At 39.7% G+C, this 19,842-nt stretch overlaps 1 protein-coding gene across 1 annotated transcript in view; it reads left to right on the top strand.

The window, feature by feature from the left end:
* Positions 1-8,376: 8,376 nt before the first annotated feature.
* DOK6 (docking protein 6) overlaps positions 8,377-19,842 on the top strand; it is a 570,713-nt gene continuing 559,247 nt past the window's right edge. The window contains exons 1-2 of the mRNA XM_044295419.1: positions 8,377-8,385; positions 8,602-8,709. Of these exons, the coding sequence (XP_044151354.1) occupies positions 8,377-8,385; positions 8,602-8,709 (117 nt within the window). The remainder of the gene's footprint in view (positions 8,386-8,601; positions 8,710-19,842) is intronic.

The raw sequence follows: 19,842 nt of genomic DNA, 5'->3' as shown, positions 1-19,842 counted from the left end.
CTTAAACATAAGATTTGTGTGATGGCAAAGAATACTTTGCATATACTGTATACAGTACTATACGTGAATCACTATGGCTCCTCCTTAGAAGTGGCATATTCGAAAACATAAGGTTTGCTATTGAGTATGAATACGTGGCTGTATTTACCTCTGTGTTGCATATGCATTCATTTTCTAAAGCTTTGTGTTTTGTTAGTTTATTTTTCAGCAGTATCTTCTCTAAGGGTAAGTCCATATGCAGAGGACTTTCTTCTCTGCAGATTGGCTATGGCTTTTATTGTGGATAGGCCATGGACGCCACCATATGCATGAAAGGGTGAACTTGACAATGAAAATCAACAGTTTCATCACAGCATGTTGAATATACTTTTTAAAATACACAAGCATGTTTATATTTCCACGTGAAAGTTTTCCTTTACATGTGGATGTGGTCTTGAATCCTGTACTGTATACAGGGCCGTCTTTGCCGCAGGGCAAAAGGGGCAGCTGTCCCAGGCCCAGTTGCTCCTGGGGGCCCAAGGGAGCTCCGTTTCCTGACTCCCATTCGCTAGTCTATGCTATGCGAGCGGTGTGTGGCTCGCTCATTAGTAAAGGATTTGTCTGTCCAGTGGCGTTGTGTGGGGGGTGCGGCGCTAGAGTTCTCACTCACAAGTCTTCAGAACAAGCAAGCACGTCGGTGTCATCACGTGGTAAAGGGGGTGTGACTCACCGCAGCCTGGTGAGTGGCGCCGCGGCGGAGCAGCCAGCAGGGACTAAGTGTCCGCCTCCGGAGCTAATGGGATTGGGTGGTGAGTCACTGACTCACGTGACCAGTGACTCACTCACCTTACACAGCCAGACCTGCCGCAAAGAGCGGAATCACACATATTGACTTTATTTTATATTTGAAATTTAGACCGTTCACCGAATGATTAATTAACCCTATTCATAAATTAGTGGGGGATTATTATACAGATGGCCCCAGGAGACATAAGGGGTTGGGTTCTCTCTGTCTGCTGCTGAACTGTGGCCTGGGGCCACCAGGCCACATTTACTAGTCTTTGCTCAGGGGGCCCTCATGGTGTGGTGTGGACTGGTCATTTTTACTAAGGAATATAGTTTAACCATTTATGTGCAAAAGAGAAAATAAGAAGTCAGCTCCAATCAGATATCTGCACATAGACCAAGAGTCTTGGTCTATGTGCAGATATCTGATTGGAGCTGACTTAGTGACTTCTTTTTTTCTCTTTTGCACATAAACGGTTAAACTATATTCCTTAGTAAAAAAAATGACCAGTCCACACCACACCATGAGGGCCCCCCTGAGCAAAGGTTGAATTTAAAATAAACGTTACTTTTTTAAAAGCATTAACTTTGATTTCTTTCAACATATTTTTGGTTATATGGCAAAAAATTATAAAATTATTGTTTCGGGGGGGGGAGCGGGATTCCAGGGGGCCCTAGTAAATTCTTGCCCAGGGTCCAATCAATATTAAAGATGGCCCTGACTGTATATTGTTACAGATTTGCAGTGAGAAACTTGGGATGGAGTGTGATTGCACTACTGTGTGGACGTTGCCTGCTTAGCACTGTTTGGATATAATATAATTAAAATATACAATATTTATTAGAGATTGATAGTTCCTCTAAGGTTTTAACTTGAATATGCTTCATAATGGTTTACTTCCCACTTTTAGTGTACACTGTTAAACTATTATGTTCCTTCACTAAAATTCTTTAAATCAGTTTTTATGTGCAAATTAAGTAAGGAAACCCTTTCTCTGTATACAGTACTTTGAGAGGTACATTCTGTACTATAGCTAAAGGATTTACTGAGGTGGCAACTATATGGAAGCCCTAGTGTCAGATGGAGAAGAAAGCTCCTTTGCCTGCTATATATTTTACATTGAGGCCCATAATCTTCCAGTTACACTTTTACTAAACTTATTGTAAAATAGGGATTTTTGCTCTTCATCGGGTTTGCTGGGTTCCTGTGCACTGAACACTGTTATACGGCAGTTAATAGATATCTTGGCATACTCATTTTTAGACAGAATTATGAGGTTAAGGACTTCATTTTGGTGCCATGGTATTTTGATGCCTTTGTCCTACTCAATGCCTTTAAATTGCTTAAAATTCACCTAAATTTGTAACTAAATTTTATTGGAAATGTGCATAAAAATAATATTTCTAATATATTAACCTTTATTTTTTCCGTTTCCTAGTGAAATAGGCCCCTGAAGTCATGTTGCACTTTGCAATCCATACTTCTTTATATTGTGAGTACAGTATCCCCTGTGGATGTACTGAACACAGTAAGCATTGCTTCTCTTTTACCAATGCTGCTCTTCCTCAAGCCGGGCATACTGTACATGTGCCTGACTCTCTCTTTGGTGAAATGGATAGCATTTAGGGGCTTTAGCAGAGCAGGCATATACAGGAGCGATGTGGTATGCAAGCATCTGCCCTGCTCTAGCTCTGCTCAGCTCTTCTTAAAGCCTACCACCTTGCTCCTCTCCCTGTTCCTATAAATGCTATCCATTTCACCTGGAAGCTGGCCAGGTAAATTATGCCAGGCATGATAAAGAGTAGTGCTTGTATAGACAGAGCAGCAATTCTTCAGCCTGTACAGCTCTCAGTGAAGCCTTAGTGGATTCATATTCCTATGCACAACAGTGTATGGGAGAATGGATAGCAATGTGGGATAGACAACCGAATTTCAGGTGCCTATTTCACTAGGAAAAGTAAAAAAATAATAATGAAAGTATATTAGTAATATTATTTTCTGCACATTTCTAATATGTTTTTAGAAAGTTTCCTTATAATTCGTTATAAATTTAGGTATAGCTTAGGGGCTCATTTATTAACTGATATACGCCAGCTTTCTGGTGTATATCTGTTGCAGATTGGTCATTGTGCCGCAATCTGCGACTTTTCTCAGCTCATACCAGGTCTAAAAAAGGGTGTGGGCGGGGATGGGCCAGTAGGCCCATCTCATTTATCATTTTCTACGCCTGCTGGCAAAGATTTAGACTGGCACTGGATGCGGTAAAGTATGTAGAGGCTGACACCTCTTCACAACTTCGGTGGATCCGAACTAGCACACGGGGTTATTATGATCGACGTCTAAAACGCCTGTCTTAATAAATTAATGCGTTAGCTGGAGCCATAAGTCTAAAATCAGCTAGATTAGGAACAAGCCTTCCTTATAACCCTGCAGGATGCAGTTCCTCCATTCTATAAAAAAAAAAAAAAATCTTGAAAAAGTATTAAATATATTAGAGCTTCATAATTGGAAACCTCATTCATGGTTGTACTTTCAGTACAGTCAGTCTTTCAGCAGCACTTAAGCTGAAAGGTCTACTTATAAAGTTCAGCTAAGCTCACAAAACTGTTTGTCTAAAAATATGGTAATAAAAACAAAATTTAGAAAAAAAAAGTGAAATATGGAACTTGTGAAATGGAAGCATTTGGGTAGCAGTATGTATTTATCTTTTTAATTAAAAAGATAGTTTCCTCTTCCATTTTGCAGCTGCATTGCTTTCTGATCCCTTCCATTGTGTAGAGTTTTGAATAGGATGTAAGAGATTTTACATTTATTGTGATGCAAATAAAAAGACAATTCTGTATCTCAGTACTGTCTATAAATGTTTGCTAATTAACACCTGGACTCTCTAAAATCTATTTGACAACTTCAAAAAAATGAGAAATATAAAATGGACAATCGGTGGATCCTAACAAAATACAGAACTTGTTTCCATGATGTACTGACATTTTGTGTGTACTTACTTAGTAATTATTACTGGTTATCATATATTTCACAAAACGTTCACTGATCCTCCATCATGTTTTACTGATGGTTAGAAACATTGTTCTGGTCTGGAAGACTTTCATTGCTTCAATAGCAGGTATACTGTCTTCTGCTGTTTTCAAAGATCTCTGATTTAGACATATTCCACATCTCAAATGTTCACTTACCATGTTCTTGTGCACACTGTTTCTTTTTTGATTCGTTTTAACGGCATGTTCTTTCAGAACCATAGAACTAAGTTGTCATCTTACAGTGGAAAAATTATCATAAATAGCTGTGGATTGTCCTAGATTTGAAGGAAGAATGAATTTTTTTTTTCTTCTATTTTGTTCCAAATATTATCAATTTCAGTCTGTATAGCATACGTTATATGAACTAATTGTATTAGCACACCTGCACATTATATCTGCAGGAACTTTAATGACATACCATTCTAAATTCATAGGTATTTATATGGAGTTGCCTCCATCCTCTGTTCTTTGCAGCTAAAATTCCAGTATTCTGTGAAGGTTTTTTTTCAAGGTTTTGGAGTGTGTATGTGGGAATATTTACCCTTTAGTCCAGAAGAGCATTTGTGAGGTCAGCCACGGACGTTGGATGAGAGGGCTTGGCTCACAATCTCTGTTTTGTTTATTCTTAAGGTGTTCGATGAGGTCAGGGATCTGTGTGGACCAGTCAACTTCTATCACAATAAACTCACCCAACCATGCTTTGGACCTTGTTTTGCACTGGGGCACAGTCATTCTAAATCAGAAAGGAACCTTCAAAAAGCTGTTCTCACAAAGTTTGAAGCATACAATTGTTCAAAGTGTCTTGGTATGCTGAATCATTAAGATTTCCCTTCATGGGATCTCAGGGGCCAACCCCTCAAACCAATCTCATAGCATTAGCTCTCCTTCATAATTTTTCATAATTCAGTCAGGCAATTCTCCTGGCATTTGCCAAACCCACACTCGTCCATCAGACTCCCAAACAGGACAGAGCATGACCCACAGAACACATTTAATTGCAAAAAAGTGCAATGGTGGTGTACTTTAAACCATTTCAATTTTTGTCATTGTTCTTGGTGATATACAGCTCATATGCACATTCTCAGTCATGGAAAACCATTTTGTTTTTGTGTTTATGATAATGCCAGAGAATTTTTGGAACTCAGAACTTATTCACTCAGCAGAGTGTGGGTGACTTGTATGCACTATGTTCCTCAGCACTTGGCGACCCCCCTCTTCAAACCTACATGGTCTATCACCTCATGCTTAAGTTGCTATATTTCTTGAACACTTCCACTTTGCAACAGTGACACTCACAGTTGATCATAGATTATCAAGAAATAAAGAAATAAAGACATTTCATGAACTGCTAGAATTTATTGAGTTCTTTAGAATAACCTATTATTTCCAAAATGCTAGTAAAGACAGACTGCATGGCTAGATGCTGGATTTTATACACCTGTGGAAATGGGACTGAATGAAACAACTGAACACAATGATTAAGAGATGCTTCTCAATACTTTTGTCCAATACCTTTGTCCATATTGTAAATTTCCCCATGAAATTTTACCCTGATCCTTGCCACTGGCCTTCTTGATTTCTTACCATTCTTTCTTTTACATTCTGACACAATAATGTGTAATATGTTAAGTTATATAACTATTGTAGGTAATTGACTTGATGGACAGATACATAGCTCAGTAAGGTATGAGTTATCAGAGCTGTATGTTTTAACATGCCATGAACCTCTGTGTCCATCACATGACAAGGACAGATTTTTATCCATTGGTAATAAACACTAGATCCCTATTGGATGACTCCAAGCACCGATCATAAAAGCTATAAGTTATTAATAGAGAACGTACACCTTTTCATTACCTATTTAAAGGTGCTACTAGACCCCCAAGCTTAAATAAATTATTGCTTGAAATGCATTTAAAGGGACTCTTTTAAATCCCAACAGCTCCAAGACAATGAGTCGCCATATTCATGAGCTCACAACTCTCCGCCCACCTGTTTTTGATTTACAGTTTTTTCCAACTGAATCAGCAGCATGTGGGTGAGGAAAGCCAGGAGCTCATGTATATTCAGGGATCACCATTATGTGATGGACAATTTTTGTAAAAAGGCTGGGTCAATAAAAAACAAAACAGTTTACCATCACTCCATTCCAGTGCTAAGGGTGATGTTTACTGGAAGCAGCAGGGAAAGGACCCTAAGCACTGGAATGAAGCACTGGTGAACAGTTTAGTGGCTGTCTTTTTTTTTTTTTTCAATATGTTCTTCAAGCCAAGTTAGAGGTTGCGTTCCAAGGTACAGAAAATGTGATTCTGAGTTTATAGTATGTGTTGTCCTATCTCTTGTGATTATGACATGCATAACTTTAAACTATACCTGAAGATGAAAATGTAAATTCACGTAGCGCATGCTGTTACATTATTTGTAAGTAAATATCAGATTTTATTACAGCTGATTTGTGAATATATTGCAATTAGCTTTTCAGGCTACATGTAGACATCTAGATTTTGCTGTGGAATCTAAAGGTCTGTGTGAATCAGAACAAATTATGTCATTACAGATTAAATATTGCCACTATCAGAGAGTATAAATTTCACTCAATGCCTCATTAAACGTACAGTATATATAAAAAGTCTACACACCCCTGTTAAAATGTCAGGTTTCTGTGATGTAAAAAAATGAGACAAAGATAAATCATTTCAGAACTATTTCCACCTTTAATGTGACCTATAAACTGTACAAAACAAACTGAAATCTTTTCGGTAGAGGGAAGAAAAAATATAAAAATAAAATAATATGGTTACATAAGTATGGACACCCGTAAACTAATACTTTGTTGAAGCACATATGGGTCTATCAGCATAGCACATTTTGACTTGGCAAGATTTTCCCACTCTTCTTTGCAAAAACAATCTGTTAGATTGTGAGGACATCTCCTGTGCACAGCCCTCTTCAGATCACCCCACAGATTTTCAATTGGATTCAGGTCTGGGCTCTGGCTGGGCCATTCCAAAACTTTAATCTTCTTCTGGTGAAGCCATTCCTTTGTTGATTTGGATGTATGCTTTGGGTTCCTCTTCATGTTCAGCTTTCTAGCAGAGGCCTGAAGGTTTTGTGCCAATATTGACTGGTATTTGGAACTGTTCATAATTCCCTCTAGCTTAACTAAGGCCCCAGTTCCAGCTGAAGAAAAACAGCCCCGAAGCATGATGCTGCCACAACTAGGCTTCACTGTGGGTATGGTGTTCTTTTGGTGATGCGCAGTGTTGTTTTTGCGCCAAACATAACTTTTGTAATTATGGCCAAAAAGTTCAACCTTGGTTTCATCAGACCATAACACTTTTTCCCACATGCTTTTGGGAGACTTCAGATGTTTTTCTTTGTAAGAAAAGGCTTTCGTATTGCCACTCTACCCCATAGCCCAGACATATGAAGAATACAGGAGATGGTTGTCACATGTACCTCACAGCCAGTACTTGCCAGATATTCCTGCAGCTCCTTAATTGTTGCTGTAGGCCTCTTGGTAGCCTCCCAGATCAGTTTTCTTCTCGTCTTTTCATCAATTATGGAGGGATGTCCAGTTCTTGGTAATGTCACTGTTGCTCCATATTTTCTCCACTTGATGATGATTGTCTTCACTGTGTTCTATTGTATATCTAATGCCTTCGAGCTTCTTTTGTACCCTTCTGACTTATACCTTTTAACATTGAGATCCCTCTGATGCTTTGGAAGCTCTCTGTGGACCATGGTTTTTGCTGTGGGATGCGAATAAGAACATTTCAGGAAAGACCAACTAGAGCAGCTGAACTTTATTTGGGGTTAATCAGAGGCACTTTAAATGATGGCAGACGTATGCTGACTCCTATTTAACATGATTTTGAATGTGATTGCTTAATTCTGAACACAGCTAAATTCCCAGTTATAAGAGGGTGTGCATCCACATTATTTTAGTTTTTTTGTTTTCTTCCCTCCACCTAAAAAATTTCAGTTTGTTTCTCAATGGAGTGGTACAGTTTATAGGTCACATTAAGGTGGAAAAAGTTCTGAAATGATTTATCTTTGTCTCATTTTTTTACAGCACAGAAACCTGACATTTTAACAGGGGTATGTAGACTTTTTATATCCAAAGTATATATATGGATTTTAAACGAGAAAACCTAGCAAAAAAAAAAACCTTTGTTAAATGCAGAGAAGACAAGTCATCTCTTTTTGAATGACAATGTAATGAAAAGTAGTAAAATGTATCAGCCTAATCCAGATCATCTAGGTGCATTAAGAATATTCATTTTAGAGAAATATCAGTTTTTCGTTTACCAGTGTCAGAATTTACATCAGATGCCGTTTTCAATAATACAGTGTAAAATAAAATAAAAATTAATAAAAATCATACTTACCTCATCCATTTGATTGTGAAGATCTGGCCACCACCATCTTTATTTCAAGATCTAGTGCAAAATCTTGTGCAGCCCTTGATGACGTCATCACATAGGTTGGCGTGGTGATGTCATACATCATTGCGCACGGGATTTAGTGCAAGATTTTCAGTCGAGATGGTGGCGTCCAGCTCTTCATGCTCAAATGGATGAGGTAAGTATGATTTTATTTTAATTTTTTACTGCCATTCATGGAAAATCGATTTTCTACCATGAAGAACAAGGAGAATCGGCTTTGTTCAACCATAATTATAGCCAGTGTTTAATTTATCCTGTTAAAGTGTCTTTATGTTCTACTAAGCTGGTTTTATACTATCATATTTTTCAAGATATTAAATCAGAATGTATTGATCTATTCTTTTATTCTTAGATTTATAGACGCTGCTGGTTAGTTTTTAAAAAGGCCTCAAGTAAAGGACCAAGAAGGCTAGAAAAATTCCCAGATGAAAAAGCCGCCTACTTTAGGACATTTCATAAAGTAAGTTTGCCTTGAAATAAATGCATAGTTTATCATTATATAGGCTGATGTGAGGAAATACTATGCTTTGAAACCTAAATTCTAATAATAATTTACAAAACAGAGTTACTTTTATTATTGTTCATATAAAGATATTCATTGAAAAAATACTAGTCTATTACTAGTTTTCTATTAATCCTGATTATATTCATTATGCTGCATTGTTTGCTAACTATTACTATTTTGGCTGACAATGCTTTGAATAATATAAAATGTATATATCTATAAATACTGTTGGGGGGGGATTTATGAAAACTGGTGCCAAAGAAAACTGGCTTAGTTGCCCATAGTAGCCAATTATATTGATCCTTTCATTTTCCAAAGGAGCTCTGAGAAATAAAAGGTGGAATCTGATTGGTTGCTATGGGCAACTAAGTCAGTTTTTGTTTGAACCAGTTTAGATAACTCTCCCCCTGTATGTCATTGTGACAGGACCAGTCAGCTGTTTTATTCAATATTTGTTTACCCTATGATACAATTCTAGGAGCGTCTTTTCCTAGAATTCTGCTTTGTGACATTCCTTTGCTATACATTCTTGAAATATATACATTAACCATTTTTCTTTGTCAAAAAAATGTTCAGTGTTGATTGGACAGTGTCAGACTGTAGCAGCACACTCCAACTGGTCGACCAGTTGTCAATTTATTCACCAATTTTTTATAGGAATATAATAGGAATAGCACAACTCAGTTATATGAAAATATGCTCTAGTAATTAGTAGTGTTATATTATGTTATAATATATTAAGTATTTGCTAAGACAGATCTATCAGATCTGTGACATGTCCTATGTCAATTGGATGGACAAAAGACTGCAAAATAGTTTTTAAAGCATGCTGACTACAAGCGAGTCTTATTCTTATAATTTATATATGTGATTTTTAATGTTTTTACATTATATTCATCTAAAGTGATGCTTTTTTATGTGTTTTTTTTTTCTGAAAACAAATATTAGGAAAAAGCTATATATTTTGTTTATGCCATAAATGTTGAAGATGGAAATATTCCAGGAGGGGTAAAAAGTGGTGCCTATTTTTATACTTGATGAGACATATTTATTGACTGGCAGTTTATGTACCAGTCTTACTCTAAATTCCATTTAACTGCCAACTGTGCTAAATTTACTAAGGGTCTGAATCTTGGTGATTTGGTACATCTTCTCACAGTCTGTGTGCTAGAAAAAGAAACCCATGTCTTACTTAAATTATATTAAATCTTTTGGGTCGTGTCTGGCTCTGGACTTTCCCACTAAGCCCTGCCCCCATTTTTCACCGCTAGAGATGAACAAAGTATTCATAAATTTGATTCAACTGCTTTGCCGAATAAAAAATAAAAAAATTGCTTTGTAACTAATTACTTTGTCACTAAGTGCATTTCTTAGTAGTGGGTGCGGCGACAAGGAGCGGCGATTGGGTTGTTCCCCATCATTGTACCCCTCAGATGCCATGTTCATACATAATTGCGGTATCTGATAGCAATAATCCGGTGTAAAATTAAAATTTTAATCATACCTCATCCATTTGCCCGTGATGTGGCAGCCGCCATCTTGATTGAAGATCTAGCATGAAATCTTGTGCGTCCTGTGATGATCTCTTCATGTCAGCTGGCGTGGTGAAGTCATACGTCACAGCACACAGGATTTCATAAGAGATCAAAATGGTGGCGGCCGGCTCGTCATGAGCAACTGGATGATTATTTTTTTTTTAGGTTTTTACACTATTTCAGGGAAAATCGATGTGCATAGTTGTTTTTGCGCCAAACATATCATTTGGAATTATGGCCAAAAAGTTCAACCTTGGTTTCATCAGACCATAACACCTTTTCCCACATGCTTTTGGGAGACTTTAGATGTGTTTTTGCAAAATGTAGGCTGGTTTGGATGTTTTTCTTCGTAAAAAAAGGCTTTCGTCTTTCCACTCTACCCCATAGCCCAGACATATGAAGAATACGGGAGATGGTTGTCACATGTACCACACAGCCAGTACTTGCCAGATATTCCTGCAGCTCCTTTAGGCTGGGTTCACACGGGCGTGTCCGGATTAGGTCCGGATGCGTCCCGGTGTATTGCGGCAAACCCGCGCGATTAGGTACGCAATTGCAGTCAGTTTTGACTGCGATTGCGTTCCGATGTTCAGTTTTTATCACGCGGGTGCAATGTGTTTTGCACTCGCGTGATAAAAACCGACTGTGGTACCCAGACCCGAACTTCTTCACAGAAGTTCAGGTTTGGGTTAGTTGTAGTGTAGATTGTATTATTTTCCCTTATAACATGGTTATAAGGGAAAATAATAGCATTCTGAATACAGAATGCTTAGTACAAGGTCAATTGAGGGTTAAAAAAAAATAAAAGAAATTAACTCACCTTGTCCTCTTCATCGCGCAGTTCCCGGTCTCTTCTGATGAGCTGTCGGCTAAAGGACCTTTGGTGACGTCAGATCACATGCTCCAATCACATGGTACATCACCACGGTGATGTACCATGTGATTGGAGCATGTGATCTGACGTCACCAAAGGTCCTTTAGCCGACAGCTCATCAGAAGAGACCGGGAACTGCGCGATGAAGAGGACAAGGTGAGTTAATTTCTTTTATTTTTTTTTAACCCTCAATTGACCTTGTACTAAGCATTCTGTATTCAGAATGCTATTATTTTCCCTTATAACCATGTTATAAGGGAAAATAATACAGTGAATAGACTGTCACCTAGCAACCATGAGTGAAAATCGCACCGCATCCGCACTTGCTTGCGGATGCTTGCGATTTTCACTCAGCCCCATTCATTTCTATGGGGCCTGTCCTGCGTTACAAACGCAGAATATAGAGCATTTTAAAGCATTGCAGAAGTGATGCGTGAAAAAAATCGCTCATGTGCACAGCCCCATAGAAATGAATGGGTCAGGATTCAGTGCGGGTGCAATACGTTCACCTACCGCATTGCACCCGCGCGGAAATCTCGCCCGTGTGAACTCAGCCTTAATGTTGCTGTAGACCTCTTAGTAGCCTCCCAGACCAGTTTTCTTTTCGTCTTTTCATCAATTTTGGAGGGACATCCAGTTCTTAGTAATGTCACTGTTGTGCCATTTTCTCCACTTGATAATGATTGTCTTCACTGTGTTCCATGGTATATCTAATGCCATGGAGATTCTTTTTTACCCTTCTCCTGACTGATACCTTTTAACAATGAGATCCCGCTGATGCTTTGGAAGCTTTCTATTGACCATGGCAGTGGGATGTGACTAAGAAAATTTCAGGAAAGACCAACTAGAGCAGCTGAACTTTATACATTTTTTGTCAACTGCATTTTTTTTGGTTTGTATGGATCAATTATTCAACCAAAGATTGGTAACAAACATTCCGTAACGACCCCAGCATGGGGCAAATGATGAATAGTTACATAACATTGGTCAAAATACGGTACACCAGAGGACCGGCACAAATGTACATATTTCCAGAACATAAAGATACTCAAACAGAAAACTAGTAATAGACTAGCATTAAAATATGGACACTGAAGTACAGTAAGAGCCAGGGAATAAGGGGGAGGAGGGGAGAGCAATGGCGGACAGTAAGCCGAGCTCAGCCAAGGAGACCAAACTGTGAGAAACCTGTCGTGTGTGCGATTAGATCTGCTAGACATATCCTCAAATCTGCATATTTGATGCAATTTTTCGATCCATTCTGCTATAGTGGGGGGTACGATATTGAGCCACTTCAAGGGAATTAAATCCTTGGCAGCAACTAGGAAGTAAGTGATTAAGGATGAGGCGGACAGTTTATAATCAGGTGTAGGGCAGTTCAGTAAGACTGAGGAGGGGGTTAGTATTAGCGTTTTCCCCGTTATTTCTTTAATTATACATTCTACTTCAGACCAAAAGGGGCATATGTCAGAGCAGTCCCACCATATGTGAGCATGTGTGCCAATTTGTGAGTTGCATAGCCAGCAGAGGTTAGTGGAGGATAGCCTATGTGCGTAGAGAAATTCTGGTGTTTTGTACCATCTCAAGATAATCTTGAAGTGGGACTCTTGCAGGCGAACACACCTTGAATATCCATGGGAGTTTTGGAGCATATGAGTTACCTAAATCTCATTGAGAGAGAGACCCAGTTCTTTCTCCCAAGAAGCAATATACCCATGGCTATTGTGAGGATTCATGTTCCTGCAGATGTTTAGTAATTTAGATAGTTTTCTGAATTTGAAGACTGGGGATGATAGGTCAGATTCAAATTCAGTTAAATCCCTGAAGGGATTATGGGTCCGGAGGAAATCTTTACAGCAACTAGTAAATTGGGAAACATGTAGAAACGAAAGCGAGAAGTTTGGGAGCAGTTGTCTCAGGTCAGCCAGGCGAGAAATCTCCCCATTCGGGAACATATTCAGGACTTAAATGTGAGCAAGCTGATCCCACATAGGCTTGAAGGTCGGAGAGTCCCTATCCACGACCACAGGTATTGGGCTGGAAGGGAGTAGTGACGAGAGAGTAGGAGAAAGGGAAGGAGAAATCAGAGCCCAGGTGCGAGAAGCACCTCTGAAAAGCAAGTTAGTGTCTGTAGGCTTGTATGTATTATGTGCTTTGGTGGGCAGCCACATATCTCGTATTAATTCGTCATTGTACGCCTTTGTGGCCCATTGATGGTTAGTCTGCGAGCTAGAAAGAGTAGAAAAGTTGATCCATCGTCTCAGCTGTATCGCTCTATATATTGTTTGGATATCCGGCAATCCAATGCCTTCTTTCCTGATCGATCTGGTCAAGAGCGTGTGGGCCATGCGGGGGTGTTTCTGCTTCCAGAGGTAGCAGGAGAAAAGGGAGCGTTGCGTGGTAAAGAAAGTTTGGGGCAAAGCTACCGGTAACATCTGAAGTTTATATAAGATCTTTGGAAGGACATATGTTTGTAAAACATTTTGTGCTGTCTCACTTGCTGCAGTAAGGCTTCCATAACCAGTATAAATAGGGTGGAAGACAGCGGGCAGCCCTGCCTGGTCCTGTTTGTGATCTCAAAGGGGGGGGGGGGCGATAGATAGTCATTTACTAAGAGGGAGGCTGATGGCTGAGAGTACAGTGAGAATATGGCCTTTATAAATGAAACTGGGAATCCAAATTTCAGAAGTATAGAGTGCATAGAGAGCCAAATAACTCTATCAAAGGCCTTCTCGGCATCAACTCCGAGAAGTACCAGTGATTCGACTATGGTATGGGCTTGGTTTATTGCTGTCAATAGTTTGGTCGTGTTGGTCCTTTTCTTTCTTCCTGGGACAAACCCAGATTGCTCCTCTCCTATAAGGTGGAGTAGGAGTTTCTTTATGCGAAATGATAAAAACGTATCCCAAATTTTAAGATCTAAGTTGAGGAGCGAGATGGGTCTATAGCTTCCACACTCTTCTAGATTTTTCCCCTCTTTTGCAATAAGAGTAATGTGGTCCTCCTGTGTCTGTCTAGGAAGAGGATCACCTTTAAACAAAGAGGAGCAAAATTCAGTGAGATGGGGCAACAGAACATCTTGGCATTTTTTATAGTAAATCAAGGGGAGGCCATCCGGGCCTGGGCTCTTCATCGAGTGTAACAGGGGAAATAAGGGAGTTTATCATGGCCTGATCTAAATGGAGTAATGATATGTCCTTCAGAAAATAATCAATCAGCACTTGCTTAGAGTTTGTTCCCTGTGCAGTGGGCGCTTCCTCAATGTTGTATAAAGGTGAGTAAAACTTATGGAAGGCCGCTACCATTTCTGGTAGTGAGGAAGTAACTGAACCTGTGTGATCTCTGATTGTGTGAATGTGTTGCTTTGCTGTTTCTTTCTAAATTAGGGAAGACATAAGCTTCCCTCCCTTATTCTCATGGGCGTATAGTCTATGTCTAAAGTGAAGATACACTCTGCATGTTAGTAAGGAGTTTTTCCCGTAAGGACCACAGTTCTAGCTGTGTTTCTATCAATATTGTGCGTTTATGTTCTCTTTCCAAGAGTGCAATCTGTGATAGGGTTGCATCAGTCTCCCTTTGTCTGTCTTTCTTGAGTTTAGACCCCCAAGAAATGAATAAGCCTCTAACAAAAGCTTTATGTGTCTCCCAGATCATTGAGCTTGAAGGGCCAGAGTCTTTAGTCAATTCAGAGAAGGAGGATAAGTGTGTTTGGCTGTCGGAAAAGGCTTCAGTGTTTTCAAGTATTTGTTTGTTGAGACGCCACCTCCATATTTTAAGAGGAGCATCAGGCAGGGTAAGAGAAATAAATGATCCAGTCTTTGGTGTGAATTATGAACTGTAGAAAAATAGGAATTGTCCCGAATGGAGGGATTCTGGAAATGCCAGGCATCTGTAAGAGAAAAATCTGAAAGTTTAGAACGTAGTTTGGCTAAGGCACGCTGAGAGGTAGTGGATTTAGAAGTTGAGGAGTCCAGCAGGGTGTCAAGAGTGACATTTAAGTCACCTCCCAATATGACAGGACCATCAGCAGAAAGCTTGAGCCTATCCAAGGCATCCAGTAGCTACGGAACCTGTGCATGATTGGGGGCATATATGTTGGCTAGGGTAAATTTATTCGAATAGATTTGAGCTCTCAGGAATAATATTCTACCCTCTGAGTCTGCATATTGTTGTAGAACTTTAAGTGGTAAAAATCGGTGAATTGCAATGGATACCCCTTTAGATGCTGAGGTAGCGTGGCATGAGTGATAACAGTTGGCAAAGTGCCTAGTGGGTAGTTTGGGTATTTTGTTTTGTTTAAAATGGGTCTCTTGCAAGAAGATGATGGATGCCTTAAGTTTCCTGAGGATGTCTAGGACATGGTATCTCTTGTTGGGGGTATTTAGTCCGCGTACATTAAAGGTAGCACAACCAATCTCACCCATGTTCTCGGGGTTTCTTTTCACCGGAAGGGTGTAGTGGAGTGGGAGAACGATTGAGGAGATGGGAGGTGGAATAAGGAACTATAGTGATAGAGGAGAAATAAATTAAAAGTATAGAGACGAGGAAGGAAGAAGAAAGGACTGAGATGACTTCTGCGATTTGTGGGAGGGGTTAAGGAAGAAAGGACGAAGGAAGGGAGAGCGTAAGTGGTAGAGGTGGGAGGGGGTGGGATGGGGAATAATAGAGTGTGTGCAAAGACGGGTAGCAAAGGCACAGGGGGGAGAGGATAATATAGCATCAGATATGACAGGAGAAAATCGCCAATATAAGGCAACATACGCAACATGAATAGTGACAACCCAAAGGGGGTTTGGGCATGATGGAGACCCGGCAAGAATCTCTTGTCTCAAATTCCAGTAAGCGCCATTCATACCCATGTACAGTGGCCCATAGTGCTAATAGACTCAGCAATAGGGTGATGACTAAGGAGGGGGAATCGATGGGAGGGGAAAGTTGAAGGCAAGAAGGATGGGGGATACAATAACAAAAGGTGAAGATTAATCTTCATAGTGCTCCTCACTTCTCTCCAGTAATAGCAGCAGACAGAAACTGCTGCAATAGGTGCCAACAAATATCAGCCAATGGGATTGTATACCCCTTTAAAGTGTACAAATTCCATATGCGTATAGATTATGAAGTGGAGGAAGTGATAGAGCATCGCTACTATCTAAACAACTAAAGCATATCCACATATCTAACCAAAAGATTTCCCAATTTACTAGTTGCTGTAAAGATTTCAGTTTGTTTTTCAATTCAGTTGTACAGTTTATAGGTCACATTAAAGGTGGAAAATGTTCTGAAATGATTTATATTTGTCTATTTTTTTACAGCACAGAAACCTGACATTTTAACAGGGGTGTGTAGACCTTTTATATCCACTATATATATATATATATATATATATATATATATATATCCATAGAAAAAGTCAGGCAGCACTCCTTTTGTTATGCAGCTGTAGCTGTGTGGTGCTCGCGGTGGTCCCTCGATTCAGGACTTAAGCAGCAAAGAAAATCCACAGCACTCCTTGAAGTATAAAAAACGTGTAGTTTTATTCACACATGTCGAAATAAGACAACGTTTCGGTTCTCTCACAGAACCTTTCTCAAGTCAGGTGACCTGACTTGAGAAAGGTTCTGTGAGAGAACCGAAACGTTGTCTTATTTCGACACGTGTGAATAAAACTACACGTTTTTTATACTTCAAGGAGTGCTGCGGATTTTCTTTGATATATATATATATATATTGATATATATACACACACACACACACACACACACACACAGTCAGGTCGATAAATATTGGGACAGCAACACAATTTTAACATTTTTGGCTCTATACATCACCACAATGGATTTGAAATGAAACTAACAAGATGCGCTTTAACTGCAGACTGTCAGCTTTAATTTGAGGGTATGTACATCCAAATTAGGTGAACGGTTTAGGAATTACAACAGTTTGCATATGTGCCTCTCACTTGTTAAGGAACCAAAAGTAATGGGACAGAATAATAATCATAAATCACTCTTTCACTTTTTAATACTTGGTTGCAAATCCTTTGCAGTCAGTTACAGCCTGATGTCTGGAACGCATAGACATCACCAGAAGCTAGGTTTTATCCCTGGTGATGCTCTGCCATGCCTCTACTGCAACTGTCTTCAGTTCCTACTTGTTCTTGGGGCATTTTCCCTTCAGTTTTGTCTTCAGCAAGTAAAATGCATGTGCAATCGGATTCAGGTCAGGTGATTGACTTGGCCATTGCATAACATTCCACTTCTTTCCCTTAAAAAACTCTTTGGTTGCTTTTGCAGTATGCTTTGGATTATTGTCTATCTGCATTGTGAAGCACCGTCCTATGAGTTCTGAAGCATTTGGCTAAATATGAGCAGATAATATTGCCCAAAACACTACAGAATTCATCCTGCTGCTTTTGTCAGCAGTCACATAATCAATAAATACAAGAGAACCAGTTCCATTGGCACCCATACATACCCACACCATGACACTACCACCACCATGCTTCACTGATAAGGTGGTATGCTTAGGATCATGAGCAGTTCCTTTCCTTTTCCATACTCTTCTCTTCCCATCACTCTGGTACAAGTTGATCTTGGTCTCATCTGTCCATAGGATATTGTTCCATAACTATGAAGGCTTTTTTAGATGTCGTTTGGCAAACTTGTAGTGTCCCACTAGGTAAATGTGGGCACTACACAAGGGTCAATTGGGCCATGTTTTTCCCCACCTTTTGTGGAACAGGGTCATTGTATTTTATATGATGTTTTTTTTTCCCTGTTTTTTCATTGTATTTTATTATGTATTTTTCCTGTTTTCTCCTGCCTGTACCAGGCCTGTTAGGGGTAGTTCCTCCTCCTAGACAGTAGAGGGAGCTAGGGAACCCCCTAGTATATATTGTCAGGTCCAGGACAGGAAAGGGTCAGTCCAGAAGTGAGTGAAGTTAGCACTTTAGCTAGAGAGGAGCTCAGGATCAGCCTCTAGCATGCAGCTAGATAGCCCAGGTTTCTAGCCTGCCTGAGTACCTGAGCAAAGGAAGCTCAGAAGCATCCAGGGGCAGAAGTTGCCTCCTGAAATACCAAGTTCCTTTTTAAAAGTACAGTACAGTGCAGAGCCAAGTTTATTCCAGCCAAACAGAGAGCTGAAAGACAGAAGGATATTGTACAGCAAGGAGACATATACCAGAGGAAGGTTTCCCTACCCAAGGATAAAGCCAGCAATAGGGCAATAGGGCATTTGAGAAAGCTAGACAGGAACTGAGGAAAATACAGCCTGATCTGTAAGTGTTAATACCTCTGAGTATATAAGGACTTTGGCATGGACTTTGCCTGCCGTTTATATAAAGCCTGCCTGTTACAACCTTTTACATGTGGAACTAACTAAAGAGTGTAAATAGTTGAACAGTTCAGTAAAAAGGAAGTTCTGGTTCACTGCAACTTGTGTTCCTCAATTATTCCTACAACAAATCGGTGTGCCATCGTTACCGGCACTGGCGTCACAAACTTAAAGGGATCTTGCCACCGGCACATTAAACCTGCAACCCCCAGGGCACCTCACCTACCACCCGGCCTGGTCCCTATACATAGAGAGTGCCCCAGAGGATCCATGTGCCAGCCTCTGCATCACTGCTGTACGCCGGCCCAGGGTATATAAAAAACTGTGAGTACCAAAAACACCCTCGGTTAGTAACTACCCCTGTGACCACACCATCGCTCACCCTGCAGGGCTGCGTACTGCAAACTCTAAACTGGCCTTCCTGTTTTTGAGGCTCACCAATGGTTTACATCTTGTGGTGAACCATCTGTATTCGCTTTGGTGAAGTCTTCTCTTGATTGTTGACTTTGACACACATACACCTACCTCCTGGAGATTCTTCTTGATCTGGCCAACTGTTGTGAAGGGTGTTTTCTTCACCAGGGAAAGAATTCTTCGGTCATCCACCACAGTTGTTTTCTGTGCTCTTCTGGGTCTTTTGGTGTTGCTGAGCTCACTGGTGCGTTCCGTCTTTTTAAGAATATTCCAAACAGTTATTTTGTCGACGCCTAATGTTTTTGCTATCTCTCTGATGGGTTTGTTTCGTTTATTCAGCCTAATGATGGCTTTCTTCACTGATAGTGATAGCTCTTTGGATCTCATCTTGAGAGTTGACAGAAACAGATTCCAAATGCAAAAAGCACACTTGAAATGAACTCTGGACCTTTTATCTGTCAATTGTTATTGGGATAATGAGGGAATAACACACACCTGGCCATGGAACAGCTGAGAAGCCAGTTGTCCCATTACTTTTTGTCCTTTAACAAGTGGGAGGCACATATGCAAACTGTTGTAATTCCTACACCGTTCACCTGATTTGGATGTAAATACCCTCAAATTAAAGCTGACAGTCTGCCGTTAAAGTACATCTTGTTTGTTTTATTTTAAATCCATTGTCGTGGTGTATAGAGCCCAAAATCTCAAAATTGTATTAATGTCCCAATATTTATGGACCTGACTGTATATGGATGCTGCATAGCTGACACGTATATTGTCATATATATATATATATATATATATACAGTACAGACCAAAAGTTTGGACACACCTTCATTCAAAGAGTTTTCTTTATTTTCATGACTATGAAGGCATCAAAACTATGAATTAACACATGTGGAATTATATACATAACAAACAAGTGTGAAACAA

This window comes from Bufo gargarizans, chromosome 5 (genome assembly GCF_014858855.1).
Source record: "Bufo gargarizans isolate SCDJY-AF-19 chromosome 5, ASM1485885v1, whole genome shotgun sequence".
Lineage (NCBI taxonomy): Eukaryota > Metazoa > Chordata > Amphibia > Anura > Bufonidae > Bufo > Bufo gargarizans.
Note: the sequence above shows the minus strand (reverse complement) of the source record. Positions and strands in the feature narration are given on the sequence as shown.